General features: G+C 39.0%; 2 protein-coding genes across 2 annotated transcripts; both read left to right on the top strand.

Moving 5' to 3' along the window:
* Positions 1-2,280: 2,280 nt before the first annotated feature.
* Positions 2,281-5,645, top strand: emc3 (ER membrane protein complex subunit 3). Its single transcript, XM_068315447.1, has 9 exons — positions 2,281-2,527; positions 2,879-3,045; positions 3,184-3,241; positions 3,336-3,429; positions 3,832-3,936; positions 4,040-4,121; positions 4,237-4,316; positions 4,731-4,813; positions 4,897-5,645. The coding sequence occupies exons 2-9, from the start codon at positions 2,891-2,893 to the stop codon at positions 5,023-5,025; spliced, it is 786 nt and encodes a 261-aa protein (XP_068171548.1). The 5' UTR covers positions 2,281-2,527; positions 2,879-2,890; the 3' UTR covers positions 5,026-5,645.
* A 301-nt stretch (positions 5,646-5,946) lies between these two features.
* usp4 (ubiquitin specific peptidase 4 (proto-oncogene)) lies at positions 5,947-24,259 on the top strand. Its single transcript, XM_068314389.1, has 22 exons — positions 5,947-6,108; positions 7,420-7,547; positions 7,670-7,800; positions 7,887-8,013; positions 8,161-8,306; positions 8,982-9,043; positions 9,169-9,315; positions 10,216-10,333; positions 10,440-10,613; positions 10,698-10,856; positions 11,058-11,282; positions 11,454-11,537; positions 11,650-11,744; positions 11,834-12,016; positions 12,204-12,436; positions 12,599-12,811; positions 12,894-12,964; positions 20,240-20,355; positions 20,450-20,599; positions 21,824-21,927; positions 22,290-22,378; positions 22,485-24,259. The coding sequence occupies exons 1-22, from the start codon at positions 5,957-5,959 to the stop codon at positions 22,605-22,607; spliced, it is 3,030 nt and encodes a 1,009-aa protein (XP_068170490.1). The 5' UTR covers positions 5,947-5,956; the 3' UTR covers positions 22,608-24,259.
* The last annotated feature ends 901 nt before the right edge of the window (positions 24,260-25,160 follow it).

Below are 25,160 nucleotides of genomic sequence, written 5' to 3'. Positions count from 1 at the left end.
TTAATTTCCCTTCGGGGATTGCTAAAGTATATTAAATTAAATTAAAATGTTCAAATGAGCATTAACCAGACAAATGCACCTCTTTTCTCTGTGATCTAAATACTTTTACAAAAAAAAAGCAGCAAGCAACTCAGATATATTCAAATGTAACGTGTCCAGTTTGCTCTAAAATTGATGTTTTATAAGCATCCCAACCTGTGGACGGCCACATGATAAATACATTCATAGTTATTCTGCCACCTAGTGGCCAAAGGAAGAAGGTTTTTTTATGCCCATTTCAAAGAGGCAGACATGATTACTGTCAGTCTATCTGTTATATGGATATGCTATATCCCCATCTGTCAAAATCACTCATGAAATGTAACACATGCTCCATAGGTACAATAACGTTGTTCATTTTATAACTGGTTTCCTCAGTGAAAGAACTAAACATGAGATGAATAATTGGGGAACCTTGGAGTGAAGTAATCTACATTAACAACACAGCTAGAGTAAAAATTGCATATCCTGCAAGATTAATTGCAGTACGTGCAGTTATTCTTCTACAATACCTGAGGCGAGGATTAAAGAGCTCAAAGTTGACTGTCTAACTGTAGCTGAATGAGCCTTGCTTTGAAAAAAACCAATACTTTTAATAGGCTCGTTCTTGTTGAAGAGATCAAGACAACCATGAACCTCAAACTGGATGAGGCCAACGAGAAGCTGCAGCTCCAGGAACCCTGTCACAGAGCATTATAGGGAAGACACAACCTGGTGAATGAGACTTTTTATTTGCTGAATAGATATAACACAAAGGTCTACTACTGAAATCTTCAAGGACTGGATGGAGGAAATATTTTGTACATAAATATGATTCATTTCTGTGGATTTCAATATTGATCTGTTGAATGGGATTAATGATTGCCTTGTTGTCAAGAAAGTGAATGAATGAATGAATGAATGAATGAATGAATGAATGAATGAATGAATGGATGGATGGATGGATGGATGGATGGATGGATGGATGGATGGATGGATGGATGGATGGATGGATGGATGGATGGATTGATTGATGAACCTTAAGACAAAGTACTAGACAGAAAAAAATATGTAAAACCAATTAAATAATGTACAAACATGTTGACAGGAATACTACAATAAAATATTTGACAAAACAGTGTTCATGATCTTAAAGGATTGTAGAATAGATTAGACAAGATTAGACCAAACAAATCAACATCACAAGCGTTAGAAGAACTTAGAAACTCTTTGGGTTTATGTGTGTGTGTGTGTGTGTGTGTGTGTGTGTGTGTGTGTGTGTGTGTGTGTGTGTGTGTGTGTGTGTGTGTGTGTGTGTGTGTGTGTGTGTGAATATACAGTATGTTCTTTCTATTGGTGATGTGTGCAAATACGGTCTTGTGAGCAGTCTTGTGGGTGTGACATGTTGAGAGTTCATTTGACCTTTTTTTAATAAAGCTCATGCTCTTGATCCATAAGGGATCCTGTGGGAACATGCAGAGATGGTCATTAGAGGAGATGGACTGCACAAAGGTCAACCTTTGGCAATGGTGTTAATTGCTTTATCAGTTTATCAGCTTATAAAAGAAAAATTTGACAAGTGAAGTGTAAGGGGAAAAAATGGCAATGCACTGAAATTCATAGCTGCTTAAGAATTAAACACCTTGGGTATCATGAACTGGGATTTACACTGTGTTTGACATATCATGCATTGTATATTAGAAAAATTTAATACATCGCTCTTCTTAATTAGTCAAGAGAAGTCATATAATCCCATGCACTTGATGTGATTTGATTCTGATGAAGGCTTTCTATGGGATTACAGTAATTTGCAGTTCTATTGTCAGCAGAACTTTTTAAATGGACCATTAGTAAACGAATGAATTGTGCGTTATAAACATCTATTATTACAATAATAGCTGTTGGTAACACATAATTAATATGTCTGCTGGGAGATGCATTGTATTTTAATATAAAATATACTGTCTATTGAGTTATGCTAGGCCATTGCAATAGCTGTATCCTGGTCTATTCTACTGGAATAATACAAATATTAAAGCTTAATATAGAATTGTGAAACGGACTGTATGACTTAATTTATTACGTTCCATTAAAAGGTTAATTTAATAAATAATGTACTCGGAATCCCCATGCATTTTTTGTTGATAAAGTACTGTATAATTAACCCAAGTCACCGAAGCTCTCCCGCGAAACCTTTCCACAGCCTGCCCTACAGACTCGCCACTGGATGAAGGACACTACCCGTTCATCGCCACGGGGTGGCGCTGTGGTGTCGGTGGGATGACGGTCGAGCCGCAGAATCTAAAACCCATCATCCCCTTTCATCCGCGGAGCTCACATCACTACACCATGGCCGCTGCAGTGTGCTGGAACTTTTGAAATGTTCTGAACTCCCCTCACGTCCTGCATAATTATCTTTTATCACCGCTTGAAATAATACTGCAAGTGGCGCCTGCTGCCCTCAGACGACCGGCCAGCTCCCTACTGTGATCCGGCTATCAGGAAGAAGGTAGGCTGCTGGCTAATGTTAACGTTAGCTAAACAGTAACGCCAGTTGTGTTCATAGACGGTTCTCTCATACATTATCGTCAGCTTGATTCCTTTTCGAAAAGATGTCCTCCAGTTTGTCGTGTATCCTGCATTAGGTTGTTTATTAGCTTAGCTTGCTAGCTTGATACTGAAGATTAACGATGGAGCAGGTTAGCCTGCTAAATGGGTTGACAGCTCATCTCTAGCGGTGCCGAGGATCTGTAACTTGAGTTTCTGTTTAACTTCTTAAATTATTAATACAGTAAACACAGACTTCATTTTAAATTTGCTTTCGTGCTTAACTGGCTTTGTTTTTGACAATTCAATGCAGGTGATAGGCTATATGGCTGAACCAGAGCTTCTGTTGGATTCCAATATCCGGCTGTGGGTCGTGCTGCCCATCGTCTTCATCACCTTTCTTGTTGGAGTGATCCGTCATTATGTCTCAATTCTTCTTCAGAGTGACAAGAAATTGACATTAGAACAGGTATCAGACAGGTATGTAGCTTTCACTTGTCTGGGCTTTCATATTTTTCAAATAAAGACTCCGCTTCTGATTTTTCAGATATATCAGTGATTAATTTGAATTATTGTTATTAATACTTGGAATTTTCACACTAAATTTTTAAAATCCAGCCAGGTTCTCATCCGGAGCAGAATTCTCAGAGAGAATGGAAAATACATTCCCAAGCAGGTAGAGGTTTTATGTCTATGTTCTTTTATATTATTTTCCTTATGTTGAATTCTCAAACCTTTGAAAGTCAGTACCACATTGTGTCTTTATTTAGTCATTTCAGATGAGGAAGTACTACTTCAATAATCAAGAAGATGGTTTTTTCAAGAAAACCAAGAGAAAGGTTGTTCCACCCTCTCCAATGACAGGTAGCTATTACAAAATATAGACTAGATATGTTAATGCAGTATTTGCTTTTTCAATCCACAGGGACCCTTACTGAAGAAGTTAGTTTAAATGAAAAATGTAACAGAGTAAGAATAATGTTTTCTCATATGGCTGATGTATCCAATTAAAAATAGAATTTTCATTATATGACAAGGAGGCATAATTTCTTAGTCTGGATTATATTCTCAGAAATACCATGCTCTTGTATTTTAGTTAGGTTCTGAAATGCCTAGAATACGATGGAATGTTATTAATAAGTCTCTATGTAGCTGCAACCTACCGTGACAAAAAAAATACAGCAATTCTTGTGACTACAAACTTCCTTTGAATTCTCAGACGTTTTATCACATTAGGGTAATATTTACTTGCATTTTCTTGCACAGATCCCAGCATGTTGACAGACATGATGAAGGGAAATGTTACCAACGTCCTCCCCATGATACTCATTGGAGGCTGGATCAACTGGACTTTTTCAGGATTTGTTACAAGTAAATCTTTCATGTTGTTGCCTCGGGGGAAAAAAAGAAGAAGTTTTATTTGTCTTGCTACCAGATCGATTTTTGAGTTCCTTCTCCATTTTGCTTCCCACAGCTAAAGTTCCCTTCCCTCTCACTCTACGCTTCAAGCCTATGCTTCAACAAGGAATAGAGCTGCTCTCTTTGGATGCCTCTTGGTAAAATAATAAATCAAGTTCTAGAGTTATACTGCATTAGTCATTATGTATTCATTATAAGATGCTTAAGAGCCCAGTCAGTGACTGTTGTGTAATATATGTGTTTATCTTCCAGGGTGAGCTCAGCATCATGGTATTTTCTTAACGTCTTTGGACTGCGAAGCATGTACTCACTAATTCTGGGCCAAGATAATGGTAAATTTTGCAGCGTTAAATCATAATTATACGAAAGGAAATATGTAAACAAATACTGTTTTATCATAATTTCTTTTTTTCTGTGCATTCAATAAGAGTTTTTTCTTATTGAATGTACAGCTGTAGAAGAATTGTGTTCATCAATACAGTTATTTTGCTTGGTATGTAAGATAAGTCATACTTTAATGAACCCAAACGGCGAAATTGGTGAATGACCTTGGTGAATTCTGTAATGTATTTTCTATGGTGAAACAGCTTTGCATTCAGATACTTGTGCACCAACAGGAATATTTCCTGATAACCATGGTTGTACAGAGGGTGAGATTTGCTAGGTTAATCAACTTTTTCCTGGTCTAAACTTTTATTATGTCAACATTTGAAAATCTACTTGACTTCTACTATTAATCCCCACAGGTGCTGATCAGTCGAGGATCATGCAAGAGCAGATGAGTGGTGCCGCCATGGCCATGCCTGCAGACACAAATAAAGCTTTTAAGGTGCTCAATGTAGTTTCAGCATACCTGACTGATGATGGTGATCTTTGCTCAGTTTGTCATGTCATGTCTTTCCCTGATTCTAGGCTGAATGGGAAGCCCTGGAGCTAACAGACCATCAATGGGCTCTGGATAATGTAGAGGAAGATCTGATGAGCAGAGAGCTGGACTTTGATGGCATGTTTAGCAAGGAGTTGCCAAGTGGTATCTTCTGATGTCCTGCAAAATAATGACCATAGCAAGGATTTTGTTAAATCCATAGATGGTACAAATCCTTTGATGTTATGCAACGTTTACATTCAATTATTTTATGGTCCTTGTCTTTTCACGTGTAATACCATTCCATTCCTGCCCATAAAAATTTTAAGTTAAAAATGCTACTCTTTATTGCATATAAATGAAATCTTTTAGAGATGGAGTTTTGTTTGAAACATTAAGTGACTTTTTGCTTGTTGAGATGCCTATTATTAGCCTGCAATTGTTTGCCATAATACATTACATTACATAATATAGAATAAGCTTTACATTGCTTCCTTTTTTCTTGTCATGCTCAGCTGAATTAAATATCAAAATTTTCAGGTGTTTTGTGTTAAAAAATTACGATTTTGTTAAGTATGAGTAAGGTTGAATTATATAATTCTAGAATTATATAGAATACACTACTACTAATTTAGTTAAAACACAGATCTACTGTTCAGTGTTAGTTGCCAGAAGTTAGATGTAGACCCAGAACTGATGGCGTATAACACATTTATGTGATTGTTGAAATGTAGACAATTTTAATTTTGTAATGTACCTCCTTGTGTTTTTACAGCATAAAGCCTGTTTTGAGTAAGTTCTTTGTAGTATTTATTTCATTGCACCCCAAATCTTTATGATTGTGCTAATTTGTTAGCTGCCACATTTGTCCAAGTTGAAGCCTGGTCTGAAGTTCATTGATGTCACGGATAAAACAACAATGTTTGAAATACACGTCATTTGGCAGTTGTCTTAGTACACTACTGTTTTAGAACACTGATCGCTGACAGGAGTGAGTGGCTGTGGTGGTGACAGACTGATCTGGGCTGTTCCAGCAGCCCTTTTAAATCCGAGTGCTCGAGCGCGTGTCTTTCATCCGCTCGTTCACGGTACCGGCACATTCGCTGCATGATGGCCGAGGGAGGGGGACCTGAGTCGGGTGGCGCGGCAGACACAGACTCGGAACCGGTAGCCGCTCAAATGCCAACCCCCTCAACTGAAAGTCAGAAACAATCTATTGGTTCTCTATTGAAAACAACCCTAAGAAAGGGAGACGAATGGTAAGAATCGACAGCGGCAAACATTAACAGAGTGATTCAGTCTCCCTGAAAGCGAGCTAGCTAACGTTAGCTTGCTAGAAGCGCTAACATGCTAAAGTAAGCAAGCTAACGACACCAGTAGAAGCAAGTGTATTCGAAAGCTGCCATGCTACCTATATTTTGACCAGCTAATGTTAGCACGCTAGTTGATAGCCTGTCCTAATAAAGAGTTTTTGTATTAAAAGTGATACATTTCTATTAACTGTCACTCGTGTTGGTCGAAACCGGCCCGTGGAACTTGCTTTGATGGCATATTTGTGTGGTAAATGACATTCACGCCAGCTTGTGACAAGTTAACTGACGTTAGCTGTTCAGGAGGCTAGTCGGCTGGGTAGAGTGATGCAGGCCCTGGATTCAGATAGTTGAATCTCCTAAGTCAAACTGATTTGTTGTTAAGCAACTTGAGTGATTTGGAAATCGGTCCGTTTTCAGCTGAGAGGATTTAACGTCAAGCGATTTTGTGGAGTTGTGGACCTGCTTGTGGTGACTTGCAAATTGAGGTGGCTCGACAGGTTTCCTAACTGGCCCCTACCTACGTTAGTAACTAATCTTGTTTCAGGGCACTAACACCACCTACATGATGCTAATGGTTGCATTTAGCAGCCAGTACTTCAGCAGCAAAAGGTTACAGAAAATTAAATTTGTTTTAACTTCTTTCTCTTCTTTTTTCGTAGAAATTTTCACTATGGATAAAACATGTCATATTAAACCCGTTAATTTAGTTGTTGAAATTTTGCAGGTAGTATCTATATGGATGGTAATTCTATATAATGTAGTTAGAAATGATCTACCATGATTCAGTTTTCAAACTGAGACGTATGATTTTTGATAAACAAAACATTTAGTTTTGGGAAGCTAACTTCAGGTTAAAGGGCAAAGACCACCATCCATGAAGCAGTCGCATTAATTTTGGTAGTTGTTGCACAGCAGAGTTCCATAAGCCACAATGTTTTTATATGAATGCTTGATAAGAAGCACATTTATCAATGTTCTTCCTTGGGATTCTGCATTCCATGAGGTAGTTTACTGTTTCATAATTTTCTGTTGAGTCCGAATACTGTCTTGATAACCCCATCAGATCACTTCCTTTGATCCCTTGACTCGTTTCTGTCTTTGCTCAATGAAATGAACTTTTTTGGGTGACCAAAAAATACACCATGAAATGAAAGTGTAAGAAATTCAGGAGAGATGACCAAGTTTCTCTTAAGTGGTGACCTGTTTTTTAATTGGTATATATTTTGTTTTTTTCCAACCTTTCCACAACTATTTTAGGTATCTTATAGACAGCCGGTGGTTCAAACAGTGGAAGAAGTATGTGGGATTTGACAGCTGGGACATGTACAATGTTGGAGAACGAAGCCTCTATCCAGGACCAATAGATAACTCTGGCCTATTCTCAGGTTAAGCATCATCTTCTAAGAAATATCAGCTTGGTGTTTATATAATACTTTTTGTTTTGGACGGACTGAGATCAGAAGACCTTTCCAACATTGGTCATAATGTTGTTTTTCTTCCCCTAAAGACCAGGAGACGCAGGCCCTAAAAGAGCACCTTATAGATGAGCTGGACTATGTCCTCGTACCAACCGAGGCCTGGCATAAGCTTGTCAGCTGGTATGGTTGCCTCAACAGCCAGAGACCCATTGTCAGGAAGGTAATGCTGTTCAACATGCTTTTTACTTTGATCATTGATTCTTATAATTATACACTCAGCTCCTAAATGTTATCCCTCTTCACCAGGTTGTTGAACATGGCATGTTTGTCAAGAACTGTAAAGTGGAGGTCTATTTGCTGGAGCTGAACTTGTGTGAGAATGACAACATGAACAAACTGGTCACACGTCATTTCAGTAAAGCTGATACTATAGGTGAGAGAGCTGTGCATTCAGTTATGCATTGAAAGGTATTGGAGAGATGACATCTGCACTCAAAATGTCTAGACTTTTTGGTAATTGAATACATTTCAATTGGTTCAGAATTGATTTCAGAAGTCATACTAATCTCCTTTTTTCCAGATACTATAGAGAAGGAAATGAGGACACTATTCAATATTCCATCAGAAAAAGAGACACGGCTTTGGAACAAATACATGAGCAACACCTACGAACAGCTGAACAAGCCAGACAGCACTGTACAGGATGCTGGTCTCTTCCAGGGGCAGGTAGCGTAGAGTGTTTTTTCAAAATAAAATTCAGATCTCCGATAGGCTCTATCAGAACATCACACCGCAGAAACGTACTGCCTCTCATTGTGCATGCATAATTCATCTTCAGGCACAGTACAAATAACATGATCACCTAAGAATCTAATGCAGTACATTAGTCCTGCTATTACAAAACTAATAATAATGGTAATGAGGTAGAAATATTGGTTTGTGATGGCGCTGTATTTGAAGTTTCCTGTAAGGAATTTCAAATAGGCAGTTCTTTTTATACAAATTGGGATTGGTCTGCATTTTAATGTTCTTTATCAAAAAGTGGTCTTTCAAAATTTAAAGATTCAAAGCCATTGTATTGAGTTAGAATGAAGTGTTATGCTGTTGAAGCTAATGTGCTTTACACTACCATATTAGTAATGGTGTATTTCCTTGTTTGAAGTTGCCATGTCAAAGAGTCAAAATAAACGTTAATGGTATCACAGCAGCTATTGTCCTAAAGCTATGAACCGAAGGTCAACGGCATGCTTCCTGTGCGTCAGATTAAGTGGTCTTAATAGAGAAATCTGCAGCTGCTACAATTTGTCAGCACTTTGCACACTCTGGTATTAATTTCAAGGTTGAGTTGTGAGAGCTCTAGGTCATGCCAGCTTGACTCTCATCCACACTGTTTTCCCACAGGTGCTTGTGATTGAATGGAAGAACGAGGATGGCTCGTGGCCCAGACAAGCCTCCCATCCCAAGTAAGTTTATATACCATTTCTTTTAGTTATTAAAGGAAAGGAGTTGAGTTGATATTAAACTTATTCATACAGAAGTTATTTTTACAAACATGATTCTGCAAAACTGATTTTCTCTTGCTCAACAGATCCAGTACGACCCCATCCAGGAATTTCACTACCTCCCCAAAACTTTCCTCCAACACAGCAGCCAGTATCTCCTCAACAGTAACCAATGGTGACAGCAGCTGTAGCCCTGGCTACACACTTAACAACAGCACCAGCTCAGGCAACAGGCAAGAATTGTTAGACTTATCCCCCTGTCACCTCCTTGCACTGAGTAGCATCCATTACCTCATCTGGGAACATAATGTTATTTACATTTTTTCGATTTAGTAGATTTAGCAGCTCAGTCCTCTAGGGACTGGAGAGTTGCCGGTTCAAGACCTGTGATGGCTTGTAGCTGAAAAGGGTCCAGTTCACCTCCAAGGCACTACAGAGATGCCCTTGAGCAAGGCAAACCTAACTAGAATTAAATATTCTTCAATCTACTAGTGAGTTCATCAGCTCATTTAATTTCTGGTTATTTTATCTCCAAAGACTTACTGGAGGTAAATCTAGCAGGAAAAAATAGGTTTCACTTCTGATGTTTCTCATGCAGCCGTATTGTATAATATCAGTCTAAAGGTCGAGTCCCTACAGATCATCATAAGACCTTGGGTCTAACAAACTAAAAACAAGCAAAGAAGTCTTATTGGTGTCGTGAATTATTTTCTGTTGAATCAGAGATTGTGTATGAATATTTTAGTCACAAATTTGATATCAGGTATAAAATAAAAAATGTTGGTAAATTTACATATCTCAGACCCAGTTAAGTCAAAAGAAGAACAAATGTTTGACACGTTGCATAAATAGATCTGAACTCTTGCCATAAGGAGTTTTGCAGGTATTGTTTTTTTCTTTTCTTTTTTTTGTAGCATTGAATATTCCCGTTTAAGTAACAACAAAATTGTCCTTGCAATATTGAGAAAACAGTTATTGTTGAGAATTTGATACAGGTACATATAACTCAAATGTTTTCTTCTGGTAGTGTTTTCTAAGTCTGTATATTTTACCAACATACTATAGGAATAATCATAAAAAACTTGTAACGTAAAGCATTTGGTTCCCACTAACAGCTTTGCTCTTTCCTACAGATTGGGGGGCTACAATTCATATAGCTCCAGCTACAACTACAGAGAGTCGCAGTCACAACCTGGCCTATGTGGTCTCAGTAATTTGGGCAACACATGCTTCATGAATTCAGCCCTCCAGGTAAAAAAGAAACATGAAAACAGGTTTCCAACTTTCACTCAAAAGTTATTCACCATATTGGACTATTAGGCTCACTCACATCTATTTAAAATTTCTTTCTTTGTAGTGTCTGAGCAATGCATCACCACTCACAGAGTACTTCCTTAATGACCAGTATGAGGCAGAAATTAACCGGGAGAATCCTTTGGGAATGAGGGGCGAGATTGCTGAGGCATATGCTGATCTTGTAAAGCAGATGTGGCTGAGTCACAGCAGCTATGTGGCTCCACGCACCTTCAAAGTGAGTTATGTCTTGAGCCGACATGGATATAGCAGAGGTTACAGCTACAGACAAAGTTTGTAAAATCTACATTTGTGTTTCTAGACCCAGGTTGGACGGTTTGCTCCACAGTTTTCAGGCTATCAGCAGCAGGATTCTCAAGAGCTATTGGCCTTCTTGCTGGACGGGCTCCACGAAGATCTAAACCGTGTCAAGAAGAAACCTTATCTGGCATTAAGGGATGCAGAGGGCCGTCCAGATGAGGTACAACATACATACAGAAAAATTGCACGTCTGTTTTTCAGCTGCACGTTTTTGCAAGGTTTCCTTTAACTAGCTAACTGCCAAGCTACAAGCACCGGAAGAGTAAAAGCTGTTAAAAGACATATTTTTATAATTGCAAGTATGAAATGTTTTTCTGAGGGTTTCAGGTGGTGTCCAATAAACTTTTTCATCTGATTGCAGATTGTTGCCAAGGAAGCCTGGACAAACCACCGTTTGCGTAATGACTCTGTAATAGTTGATATTTTCCATGGCCTCTTTAAATCCACTTTGGTATGCCCAGAGTGTTCCAAGGTGTCTGTAACCTTTGACCCATTCTGCTACCTCACACTACCACTCCCCATGAAGAAGGACCGTACAATGGAGGTATTTCTTGTGCGATCAGACCCTCAGTCAAGACCCACACAGGTGAGAGAAAAATAAGAGGGTTTTTCTGACCAAGATATAATTGATGTTACATTAAATCAAATGCCCATGTTTGCATATCAAGCTCTAATAGAAAAGGTTCTCAATGACTCTTGTAAAGCTTGAGCAGTTCAGTTAAGAGGTTTGCTGACCCTCTTCTCTCTTGTGTTGCAGTATCGAGTGGTGGTCCCCAAACTAGGTACAGTTGCAGACCTGTGCAGCGCCTTGTCCAAACTCTGTGGATTCCCTCCTGAAAACGTTAGAACTTGATCCTTTTGTGCAGTCACAGCAGAGTATTTTCAAGCTTTCGGCTGCACATTATCTTTGAAATGGTATACATATATACTAACTTTGCATTTTGTCTTTCTAGATGGTGGTGGCTGACGTTTACAATCATAGGTTCCATAAGATTTATAAACGGGATGATGGCCTCAACCAAATCATGGAAAAAGATGACATTTTTGTGTATGTATTTCTGTTAAGTTAATTACTATTTGACATTTCATCTCAGGATATTGTAATAGGTGCATTTTTTTTCTACTTGTTCTTTGCAGATATGAGGTACAGGAAGAGGATAGCGAGAGAATGAGCCTTCCTGTGTATTTCAGACAGCGCCACTCCAAGCATGCTGGAAGCTCGACGAGCACCATGCTGTTTGGACAGCCTTTACTCATCACCGTGCCCAAACACCACCTCATGGCAGACACTCTGTATGACAAAGTCATAGAAAGGATTGGGTAAGAGCTGCGTGAACAACAAGGAAGGATCATGTCCATGCAGGAATTTATTTAAGAAATGAAGGGAGGGAATTTATTGTTCCTGCAGGAATCTCATGAACAGTTGAGGTGGAATCATATTAAGTGTTAGCTGTAAAATTTTAAATCCGCATTTGCCATTGCACTAATGTCCTGTTTCCTGTTACAGACGTTATGTCAAACACTCCCAAAGCCCTAATAGTGAAAGCCGGGCCTCAGCCTCAGCGACCTCTGCCAGCTGCAGCCACACTACTGATTGTTCCTCGTCGTCTAGTTTCAATGCCAGTCTAGGTGGCTGTTGCAGCCCACTGTCGGACGGTGCCTCCTGCAGCGCCAGCGCCAGCTCCAGTAATGGCAGCAACCACTCGGGGACCTGCAATGAAACCAACGGACTCTATGATGGTTAGAAACCAACACCACCTCTACCTATTTAAGTAAATTTGAAGGAAATGCTCATCAAAGAGTTGTTTACAGTCAGAATATTCGTATCCTCGTGTTAAACCAAGCACACTTTAATGCAGCCATCCAGAAAAAAATTCTCAAAAATGATTTGCATCTATTCAGGTGAGGAAGAGGCAATGGACCACCAGGTGAGTCCAGAGCCAGAAAACGGTCACTCTGAAGAGGACGAGGACACCTATGACCTGGAAATTGGGTGTAAAGGAGACAAGCTGTGTTCTACACCATCCAAGCTCTTCACCTTCAGCATAGTCAACTCCTATGGAACTGCCAACATCAGCCCGCTGCCTTGTGATGGAAATGTCCTCCAACTGAACCGTAAGCGTCAGTTTGCAGGGGTGGTTTTTGTTATCAAGGTCACTTAGTGTTGATAAATATCCTTCTTATTCCCTCTTTGCAGCACATTCCACGGTGGCGATCGACTGGGACACAGAGTCAAAGAAGCTGTGTTATGATGAACAGGAAGCAGAGGTCAGTACAATGATATTTAGCCAATTGGGAATCCAACAGGATGTGTTTTTATTCAACACTCAGAAATAAAGTATACAAAGCCATTATTATTTATAGTAGAATAAATTTGATTATTATTTTAAGCAATTTTAAGTAGAGGCTTTCTTACCGTTTGAGTGCAACTCAAAGACTTCCTCTTAAAATGAATTCAATAAATGGAAAGAGGAAAAGGATCTTAAACAATTTCTGAATCTCTGTTTAGAAATCAAACTGTTACCCATTGAACTCTTGGGTCATTCTCATGAAATTAGTGAATCACCATGGCAGCCACAATTTCAGTTATAAAACATGCAAGTTAGTCACTGAACAAAATATAATAATAAAGCTCATAATGACCTGTACCTGGAACAACAACTGATTTCATGATAATAATTATTTATATTTATATTTTATTGTTTTTTCTGCCAAAAGTCTCATTACCGCAACGCATCCAGGTCTGTTTGAATGTACTTTATGTTGTTATTTTCACAATTTAAAATGCAAAGAAGCCGAAAAAAATTCATGGATGCTGTAGTAGATGATTTTAAAGTGACTGAAAAACAAATTAAATAATTCATATTTAATAATGTTGAAGACATAGAGGAGAAATTAAGTGTCCGTGATCCACATTCTCATCCTCCACAACATATTTGAAGGACTGTTTACACATGTCAAGAGAACGTTAAATAAAATTATATTTTTTATAAAGCAACACATAGGGCAGTGCTTTCAAGATGGCTACCAGGTGAAAAGAACGTTTTTACTCTCAAGTTAGAAGTTAGGTTTTCCCACTCAGGTTGATAGAGGAGGGGACTGATGACACACTGAACGACGTCACGTGGAAGTGAGACCCAGCATGGCGGCCCCCAGCTGCTAGAATAACTTTATTCAAAAACAGCCGGTTTATATAGTGATCTTCAGCTTTCAGTTAGTAAGATTAAAATGTAAGTTGCTATCTGTACGTAGAATTATACTCACAGTGGAGGACTTGGAGAAGTTTGTAGACGAGTATTTTTACCGGTGCACCATGGAAAGCCCTAGCGTCGCTACCTCCTGGGAGAATCCTAACAAGAGGAAAAAGAAAGACTCCTCCACTGACACCCAGGACCTGGACACCTCGGGCATCCAGCTCAGCGTTCTGGAGTCCATAAACAAAAAGCTCGACGTCCTCGGGATCCTCCATGAGGAAATAAAAGAACTCAGAGCCAGCCTGGAGTCCACCCACCAGCAGATCGGCGACCTGCAGCGGGACAACTCCGAGCTTCGCTCTGCGCTGATGACTGTGTCCTCTGAGGTAAGTATATCACAAAAAGAGAATTAGTCCCTGAAAGAGACCGTCCTTTACATCCAGATGAGGAGCATGCGAGACAATGTCATCTTTTCGGGCATCCCAGAGTCCACACAGGACAACCCGGAATCCAAAGTTAAAAACTTCTTGAAGTCCGCCCTCAAAATCCCGAAGGAGACTGTGAAAACCATCACGTTCCACCGCCTCCATCGGCTCGGACCCCGGAGAGGAGACCGTCACTGGCCCATCATCGCAAAATTGGAGCACTTTCAACAGAAAGTGTTTGTTAAAAGCAAAGGTCGGGAGCTGAGGGGCACGACGTATGGGATGAACGACCAGTTCCCCAAAGAGATTAATGAGAGGCGAAAAGTGCTCTATCCCATCATGAAGGAGCACAGACAGAAGGGTAAACGGATGGCTCTGGCCGTGGATAAACTTTATATCGATGGCCAGCTCTTCCGTGAGCCCTCCACCACCCCCTAGCTTTTCTGATGGGTCAGATAAGTATTCATGAACGGCTCGGATATGTTAATGGATTCATAATAATAATTATGATACATATAAATATATATGTTACACTTCCCAAAAAATTCTCCTACATCTAGGCACCCCCGTCTCCTTTTATTTGTCTTTATACTCATCCTAACTCTTTGTTTCAATGTATATATACATTTCAGTATGCTGTATATATCTGCAACATACACATATCTTGGATCCAACACCTGACACCTCAACATCATGATGGGCATAGGCCCAGACACACAATGAAATTATGTTACATCATCTTTAATCTGAAGACGGAACATATATTCTTATGTCTAATTTAAATTTAGTTTCCTGCAATGTACATGGCATGCGCTCACAGACAAAAAGAAAATTATGGACTATATCTCCAAACTAAAAGCAGATATTTTCCACCTACAAGAAACACATTTACAACAATCTGAAGAAAAATGTCTTACTTATCCAAACTATAATATCTTTTCATGTTGTTATAACAGGCAAAGAAGAGTCTCTGTTCTAATCCATAAGAGAGTTCCTTTCACTTTAAACAGTACAGTTACGGACCCTGAGGGTAGATGCATTATTATTCAGGCAACAATCTTTGATAAAGTATACACAATCAGTAATTTATATGCACCCGATAACGATGATCCAGCTTTTTTCCAATCTTCTCTCATTTAGCTGAAGGCAAGAATGGGCAGAACTTTAAAATTTAATGAATTCCCTGATTTCTTCCTTACTTTGGGAAACTGGGAAGGCTGTAATCAGGGGTAAAATAATATCATACTCCTCATTCAAAAAAAAACCCAGGAACAACAAATGTTAACAGAAATGTAAGAAAAACTCAAACGTCTGAGGATGCAAAACTAAATCTAACAACATCCTGTCAAAGAAAACAGAATTCTTACATCAACTGAGATATAACAATTTTGAGCATAACAATAAATCAAGCAAATTTCTTGCGAACCAACTCCAATGTAACAGAGAAAAATCTTTAATAACAACAATCCAGGATCCCTCTGGTGAGTATTCACAATCACCTCTAGAAATTAATGACGTCTTCTATAGATATTACCATAACTTATATTCAACTTCTGTAAAACCAAACAAACAAGATATCCACAATTTCCTCGCCAACCTAAACCTACCCAAACTAAAATCTGAAGACCGAGACATCGTAGACGCTCCACTGACCATCAATGAATTGGAGGACGCTAGACAGTATGCCAGCAGGCAAGGCACCTGGTCCAGATGGTTTCCCTGCTGAATTCCTCAAACATTTCTGGTCAGTGTTAGCCCCTCTCTTCTTCAGAGTAGTAATAGCAATTAAAAATAATGGTTATATAAGTGGTCACATGAATACAGACGCAATAAAATTGTTATTAAAACCAAATAAAGATCCCACTCATCCTTCTAGCTATCGACCTCTTTCACTAATCAACACCGACATTAAAATAATATCTAAAGCACTTGCCTCCAGATTGGAGGCAAGTGCTTTAGATCACAATGATCAAACAGGGTTTATTAAGGGTCGACACGCTACCAACAATGTTAGAAGACGACTCAATCTGATTAGCTGACACAGCGCAACAACAGGAAAGCAATTGTTATATCACTTGACGCTGAAAAAGCCCTTGACAAAGTTAATTGGACTTTTCTTTTCCCATTGCTTCATAAATTTGGCTTTGGTGAGTCGTTTATCCAGTGGGTATCAACCTTATATAACTCACCTAAGGCCACAGTCACCACTAATGGGATAATTTCACCAAATTTCACTTCAGAAAGAGGAACCAGACAGGGATGCCCTCTATCTCCCCTATTGTTCGCGATATATATTGAACCACAGGCAGTAGCAAAACGTCAAAACCTGAATATTAAAGGTATCTCCTCTCAGGGGGTGGGAAAACAAAATTAACTTGTATGCGGATGACATTTTACTTTATCTAGAAAATCCAAATACATCAGTGAAGGAAGTATGTACACTAATTACAACCTTCTCTGGTCTTTCAGATTATTCCATTACCTGGTCAAAGTCAATCATACTTCCATTAACAGAGAACTCGTGGAATCCTGCAGTCCACAACTCACTTTATTCTTTTCCCATGGGTAATATTAGATATGTGGGTTTAAATGTTTCTAATAAACTCTCTGATCTAGTCCACTTGAACTTCACCCCACTTTTAGAAAAAGTCTCTGGTGATCTAAGAAGTTGGAACAGCGTCCCCATCTCCCTTCTGGGAAGAATAGCTACTGTTAAAATGAAAATATTACCTCAAATCAACTACCTTTTTTTGATGATCCCATTTAAACTGACATCAAAGTGGTTCCAATCATTAGATTCTGCCATTGGTAAATTCTATTCAAAAAACAACACAGCTAAAATTAGCCTGACAACGCTCCAGAAAAAAAATCTGAAGGTGGTTTGGAGGGGCCCAACTTTATGTAGTACCACTTAGCGAACCAACTACAGTATCTGATCAAGTGGATCCATCCACACGAGGACTATAACTCTTGGCTGGAGCTAGAACAGAGAGACTGTAATCACATCAATCTCTCTGATCTTCCTTTTATAACCACAACCCTTAAACAACATCCTTGCTTCAAGAATCCTTTGATTGCCTCCACCTTGTCTACTTGGTGGAAAGCTCTAGATTTTACAGGATCTCAGTTACACCCTGGTGTACTCGCCCCAATTTGGCACAACCCAGACTTTTAACAATAAAAAAACCTCTTTATTTTAGCACATGGGCAAAGAAAGTGATCACCCACCTCCATCACCTTCTTCAAGATAATAGACTAATGATGTATACAAAACTATTCGAAACATTTGAAATAAGAAATGTAAATTTTCTCCAATATCTGCAAATAAAGAAGACAATCATAGAAAAGTATTCCAAAGCTTCAACCATCCTCATCGCCACCTGATTTACACCTACCTGAATTCACCAAATACATTACAAAGTTGTCCCAAAAATCTTTCAAAGATATATAGTTCACTCTCAAAAACTGGCTCGATACATCTACCAACCGTAAAATGGGAAATAGATTTAAACATATCATTAGACTATGACTCTTGGACAGAGATTTGCGGTTATACATTTAAGATGACAAAGAACTCTAATTTACAACTAATTCAATTTAAAGTACTTCATAGAGCACATATAACACAACATAGATTATTTAAAATGGGTATCTGTAAAACGGACATATGCACCCAATGCACACAAAACACAATCGACACTTTCATGCCCTTTGGCTATGTTCACCCGTCTTATCAATTTTGGGTATCAGTTACTCAGAAACTATCCTCTGTGTTAGACTGCAGGATTCCACAACCTCCAAACATCTGCCTAATTGGCGATCTAACAAACGGCCTTACCTCACTCTCAGTTACAGCCCACACTTGTAGCTCTTGCCATTGCCAAGAAAACCATTGTGGTCAATTGGAAAGATAAAAAACCATAAACATCATCCATTGGTTGAATCTCCTCATCAATCACATTTCGCTTGAGAAAATATCTGCTGGCATCATTTACAGAAAAATGGTCTCCATTTATTAGATCTTTAAATATAAATCTATAGCTTTCTCTTGTCTGTCAGCTTATGCCTCCATTCTCACATATCTGATATGTTTCTGAACATGCTGTCTGCGCTCATGATCTCATGACCTCTGTCTCTGCCACCTTATAGTGCAGTGATGGATCTGGGACACCATGGATGTGTGCATGCACTAGGGGTCCCCTCTCCATCTTAAGCCTGGGTTTGCTCTCTGGAGCTCCGGGGCCTGCCTGGCCCTGGCGCCTCGCCCTGGCAGCTGTTGTATCTGTTGTCTCGCCTTTTGGGCCCTGGGGGTGCTGAATTCCTGGGGTCTCTGGGGATTTGGGGGTGACTGGACCTGTCTCCTCTGGGGTGCTCTGGGTTGGCCTGTGGGGTGTGGGGTGGGTTGGCCCTCCTGTTGCTCCCTTCTCCCGTCTCTTCGTCCTCGTCTCTCCTGTCCTTTCTGCACGTCCCTTCTCGTCCCTCTCCTGCCTCATGGGGGCTTGGGGCCCTCCACTTCCTTGGGGTTGGAACGAACCGATCGGAACTGTTCAAAGCCCTAAACTATGAGAATACATGCAGACAAAAAAAAAGTTAGATTTTCTCCTGCCAGACTGCTTACACGACAGTTGTTCTTATCATTACCGAAACAGCATTTTTTCTTTATTTAAAAAAACATTTGTATTAAAATTTTTTTTAATGAAAATAGGTGATATTAATGCCTATTTCTGTGCATGAAGTAAGATTTAGTCATCATGGCTTCTCTGTTGCGAGCTAAAAATGCTAATTTTCCTCATCCTCCACAACACATTTCTCTCCTACCTCAGCACTTGAAGGCCAGTTGCGGTGGAGAGAACTTCTGTTTCGGTAATGAGAAGTTTAGCTATTACAATGCATGTATTATTACAGCAACAGGTGTGCATTTAGCATTATTTTAATGAATGAAAAAAAGTAGCTTGTTTTTAAACACGTGCACGATATACATGGTAACTTCTTTAGTTATCCAAATCATTTTGAAAATATGTCACTTGTCAATAAAATATGAAAACTATTAGGTTGTAGTCTATAAAAGGTGTTGCGGTAATGAGAGAAAAAGGTCAAAATCATATAAACATATAATTACTTTTTTTTTTATTATAGTATAATTTCAAGTAGTTGTGCATGACTGTTAAAAATCAACTTTTAAAATTTTGAAAAATAATTGTCTTTATGGTATTGATGTTTTCAGTCCGTTGTGGTAATGAGATTTTTAAGGACATGTTTTAGAAAATATGTTCAAAAAGGTCTTAAATTGTTAGAAAATATTTTTTAATTAACAATCATAAATACTTAAGACTTTTTATTGATGCCTTAAAAAGAAATTTGTTGATGCAGATATTTTTAAAAATTCCACTCTTGAAATCTTTGAAACCCAGATTTCGTGAGAATGACCCTCTTATGTTCCTGCTATATGTTTATCAGAGCAACATCCATTTATTGAATTCTTTGCAGGCTGTTCTTTAAAAAAATAATCATAACTGGACATGGAGCTTGTAGAACATATATGAAGGCTGAGCAAAAATTATTTAAGATCAGCTTTCAAGTGGAAAAGGTTATTTTTCTTAAACTTATCCCAGTTTTCTCATCTTGTTGGGTGTCAATTATTAAAATTATTAAAATATTCAGAAATGCAAGAAATTAATCTATTGTAATCCTGTGGGGAGGGTCGAAACAAATACCAGTAAATATCAAGAAACTGTAGAATGTTCAATAACAACATATGTATGCTAGTTTTATTATTAATGAACTAAGGCTAAAACAAATATTAAGCAAAATTTTGTGCTATGATGACCATTTAAATTTCTGTTGTGGTATACCGCTGGAACTGTAAAGTATGCTGTTACATGATATGCAGAGGTTGTTAACATTCCTTTAAATGCTGTTTGTAGGCTTACGAGAAGCATGAGAGTATGCTGCAGCCCCAAAAGAAGAAAGCCACTGTTGCTTTAAAAGAATGCATTGAGCTCTTCACCACCATGGAGACGCTGGGAGAACATGACCCATGGTAAGGGTTCACAGCTAGAAATGAATTCAGCATGAGATTCTCTATTTATTTTTTTGTGCTATTGTTGTTATAGAAAATATATTTTTTTATGCAGGTATTGTCCTACATGTAAGAAACATCAACAAGCTACAAAGAAGTTTGACTTGTGGTCGCTGCCTCGCATTCTGGTGGTTCATCTAAAGCGTTTCTCCTACAACCGGTGTTGGAGGGACAAACTGGACACGGTGGTGGACTTTCCCATTAGGTATGCTGGCAGTACTGATTATTAGCATTAAAGTTAAGTGAGTTCAGAGTGTATCAGTTTATTCTGATACTTGTGTTACAGATTTTGCAGATGTCCAGGACAAATGAAAAGTTGTGAATGTTGACAGTTTATGATTTTACCAGATGATTACCGTCTTCAAGACGAATAAACGAAGGAAAACAGAAATCGTCCTATTACCATGTGACTTTACCAGACAACTGAAATATCTTAAATATATATCTTATTGTCTAATTTTACTGACTTTTTTTAAACAATACTTACCAAAACAGGAAACAACTCGCTCTTTGTGTCATTAGAATTGAGAAACACTGCTGTTTGATTGGAGCACTAGGAGGAAGTTATTGTTCAGAATATGTGGACAAAGACCTGTGCAATAAGGAAATATTTTGTTTAATATTATGAGAAGTGGACTATTGTTGCTTGAGAGCTTGTATGATATTCAAAAGAAGAATTATCCCTGTGTCATCATGAGCTTTACCTGGGTTTGGTTGTGTAAATTCAGTTTTTAAAAGGAGTCTTTAAACGCCAGGCAACAGTTTTTCAGTTGGTGCAGTACAATTGTTCCTCTGTCATTTACAGTGGAGAAGTTTTCTCATAGTTCCATGGCCTAGCTGTTTCCCGTTTTACACGCTTAGTGCCACATTTTCACCTATACAGTGCTTCCTCGTTCTTCACAGTTAATGCGTTCCAGGAACCATACGTGATTAAGGAATTCCAAGATAGAGCATCAAACTATTTATTATTGTTTATGGTAATTTAAGCGTTTATGAACCCTCCCCATACTGATATTAAACCACCTTCTATCTGTATTACCTTTTCCCATACTCTTATCGACTGTTTTAAAGCACTTTTGTGTCTCACTAAAGTCCGAGACTCTCGGAACGGAGCGCACTTCCGGGTGACGTCAGCCAATAGTATACAGTATACAGTATCACGTGACTGCCTACCAAAAATTTGCGATGAGGTGAAGTCGCAAGTGTTGATGCGTGAAAGCGCAAGGCGCACTGTATTGAGACACTGCAAATGGAAACGAGCAGAGAAAATGTTTCTCAGTCATGCATTGAAAAAAATGCTGACTCATGCTTAGGATTAATTTCATCCTGTAGTGAAATGACATATTTTCTACGTTAAATAGTTTTGGAGAATTTAGGAGGTCAGTTTGAGCTCATTTCTTCTCCTCTGACGGATGCTTTCTTTTTTCAGGGATCTGAACATGTCTGAGTTTGTGTGTGACCCCAAGGCCAGCCCCTACATATATGACCTTATCGCTGTGTCGAACCACTATGGAGGAATGGGAGGAGGTCACTGTAAGTCTTTTTTTTTTTTTTGTCGTTTGCCTTAATGTCTTATCTGACTAGTAGACTTGTACTATAAATAACTTATTTTAACATGAACCCTTTTGTTCTTGTGCTGAGACAAACAACCCAAATCAAACATTCACACACAATGTGTCAACAGATGGTCTGTTGAACAACCACTGTGTCTCCATGGACACTGTAATAAAACACTTAACCACAGGAAAGGACCCTCACATGCCTTTGTTCTGTATGGACTGTTCATTAATGTTTCTTCATATCAGTTTATAGTGAGCTTGTCTGATAAGATAATCTGTCTTTGGATAAACATCCTCAATGGTCTTTAGTGATATTACTTGCCCTTATCTTTACAGACACAGCTTATGGCAAGAATAAATTGGACGGAAAGTGGTATTATTTTGATGACAGCAGCGTATCTCCTGCCTCAGAGGACCAGATTGTGGTGAGTTTTTACCTTTTTTTTTTTCCTGAAGCTGAGCTATTTGGCTTTCTGTCCTTGGTGTCCAGTATTCCCGTTTGTGTAGAGTAATCCTTCTCTTGCCTTCCAGACTAAAGCGGCCTATGTGCTGTTTTATCAGCGCAGAGACGAAGACGCTCCCTCCAAACCTCAGCCTTCTGCCTCGCTGGGAGGAGCCCCAGAAGGGCCTGACGACCACATGGATACAAATTGAGGAGTCCCTATGTGGAATGGACACGCACTGAAAAACGAACGCTCGGATGCACACACACATAACATATTGGTCCCTACCTTCCCTCGTTTTATCTGATTTTTGTCTCAAGCCAGCTGGAGCCAGCAGCTGTCAGGAGAGTGACCCGAGATATTTCCTCCTACTTATTCCTGAAGGTAGTTCACTAGTGTGGAACAAAGACAGGTGTAAATGGATTCTAGATTCCCACTGGATGAACAGAATGTTAGACGTGCCCTCTGATGCCTAAATACAACAAAGCTTCTGTTGCTCAAAGCAACATTCACAAAAAAAAAAAAGAAGCCAAATGCAAATGTTTCAACCAAAGTTTTCTAAGATATTATGATGAAACTAACCAACTATTAGAATGCAGCAGGATACTGGCAGGTAAAAGTAAATGTTGCTGTGCCTGCTGACAGAATCCTGTTTGGAGTGGATTCTCAGTGTGGCTTTTCACCGCTGCAGACTGGTTGTGCTCCTGGCCTGCTGAGTATGCGTCACGTTCAGAACCACATCTTATCTGCATCCTGTCATGACGGCACGAGATGTTTTCAACCACTCCCCTGTTCAGTTATTGTTGTTTTTAAATTATGTTTTGACTCTACTATCTCTTGGACCCTCAGAGAGGAGTTTGTTATTTTCCTTTTTTGTAACCACAATGCAAAAAGCGGCCTTTTGATTCCTTCAACCTAAAAAGGAGGCACTTGGAATTCTCTAACTCATGACATACCTGTTCTGGTGTATCTAAACATGGATTGTATGGCTTTGTCTGTCATACATTTCATATTTATGTGTCTTAAATCATATTTTGATTGCTACAATTTGACCCCTAGATTATTTGCGGTCGCTTGTCCATGTTAGTCTTGTACATTCTTGCAGGTCTGTATTGAATTGCTATGTTATTTGATATTTTCAAAGCACACTGAGTAAATTGAAATAAACTAGTATAAAAGTGGTGCTTTGTTCATGATGTCAGATAGGGTCAGGACCACAGAACCTGAGCAGCATTCTCATTGAATGCAGGCATCTGATCCTCTAGTTTTAATTCAGTGGTCACAATTCAGATGTTCCAAAAAACGTGACATAATTGTCCCTAAGATTCCCCTTTGTTTCAATACCAGTCTTCAGACACAAATAATTTTAAAGAGTGAGTTGTAAGAGTGTTAATGATTTTGAAATAGAATACACTTCTGCTTCCTGAGGAACTTTTAGCGCAACCAGGTGTCAGTTAACGGATGTTTTCTGGGTCTGTGGCATTACTGATAGTTTGTAGCCTACAGCATGTCATAAGAAGGGATTCAAAGCTCTTGTTTCACATTTGGTCATTTTTTTAAATGTTTGACATAACTACCTAAAATGTAATCATAAAAGACAACAACTTGGAAAAGCTTTACATCATATCTGTAATGCTATTAGAAACTCTGACAAAACAAAATTAAGCTGCCAAGTTCAATAAATCCTGCTTTCCATGAATTATGTAAGCACTTCAAACTTTATGGTAACTGAAGAGATGTAAATAATCACAATTGAATATAGTTGTATAAATCATTGTCCTCATATCTTATTGCTGATATTGCCAGTATTTGGTTTTAAAAGAAATATTTGAATTCAAAATTAAAATAAAGACTGGAAGTCTCTGTGGCTGTTTTGGGTATAATTCAAATTTCTTCTCCTTTCGGCTTTTCCCTTCAGGGGTCGCCACAGTGAATCAGTTACCTCTATCTAACCCTGTCTTTTGCATCCTCTTTTGTCACACTACCTTCATGTCCTCTTTCACTACATCCATTAACCTCCTCTTTGGTCTTCCTCTAGGCCTCCTGCCTGGCAGTTCATAACTCGGCATCCTTCTACCAATATATTCACTATCTTTCCACTGGACATGTCCAAACCATCTCAGTCTGACCTCTCTGACTTTATCTCCAAAACCTCTAACGTGCTGTCCCTCTGATGTACTCATTCCTGATCATATCCCTCCTGGTCACTCCCAAAGAGAACCTCAGCATCTTCATCTCTGCTACCTTCAACTCTGTCTCCTGTCTTTTCCTCAGTGACACTGTCTATAGACCAAACAACATCACTTATCTCACCAGTTTTGTACACCTTTCATTTTAGCTGAAACTCTTCTATCACACATAACACCTGACTTTTCTCCACCTGTTTCATCTTGCCTGTACATGCTTCTTCACCTCTTTTCCACACTTTCCTCCACCTTCTTGATCTCTTCTCCCTGTAACCTCACTCTTCTACTTGGGTCCCTCTCATTCACACACATGTACTGTCTTACTGTAGCTGATCCCTGATGCAGTCCCACCTCCACCTTGAACTCCTCTGTCACACCTACAGCACACCTCACCACTGCCCTCATACATGTCCTGCACCGCTCTAACATACTTCTCTGCCACTCCAGACTTCCTCATAACCATTACCACAGTTCCTCTCTGGACACCCTGTCATAAGCTTCCTCCAGATATACAAAAACACTGTCTATTCACCCTAATACTCATGAAAGCTCTCAGTTAACAAAGCTGGCTCAACTTT

This window comes from Antennarius striatus, chromosome 5, assembly GCF_040054535.1.
Source record: "Antennarius striatus isolate MH-2024 chromosome 5, ASM4005453v1, whole genome shotgun sequence".
Taxonomy (NCBI): domain Eukaryota; kingdom Metazoa; phylum Chordata; class Actinopteri; order Lophiiformes; family Antennariidae; genus Antennarius; species Antennarius striatus.
Note: the sequence above shows the minus strand (reverse complement) of the source record. Positions and strands in the feature narration are given on the sequence as shown.

Excerpts from the sequence above, each read along its gene's own strand:
- emc3 (XM_068315447.1), top strand. The coding sequence starts at position 2,891 with ATGGCTGAACCAGAGCTTCTGTTGGATTCCAATATCCGGCTGTGGGTC. Across the intron at positions 3,937-4,039 it reads TTTTTCAGGATTTGTTACAA|CTAAAGTTCCCTTCCCTCTC; the intron begins GTAAATCTTTCA and ends TGCTTCCCACAG. Across the intron at positions 4,122-4,236 it reads CTCTCTTTGGATGCCTCTTG|GGTGAGCTCAGCATCATGGT; the intron begins GTAAAATAATAA and ends TTTATCTTCCAG.
- usp4 (XM_068314389.1), top strand. The coding sequence starts at position 5,957 with ATGATGGCCGAGGGAGGGGGACCTGAGTCGGGTGGCGCGGCAGACACA. Across the intron at positions 11,283-11,453 it reads CTCAGTCAAGACCCACACAG|TATCGAGTGGTGGTCCCCAA; the intron begins GTGAGAGAAAAA and ends CTTGTGTTGCAG. Across the intron at positions 12,437-12,598 it reads AACCAACGGACTCTATGATG|GTGAGGAAGAGGCAATGGAC; the intron begins GTTAGAAACCAA and ends GCATCTATTCAG.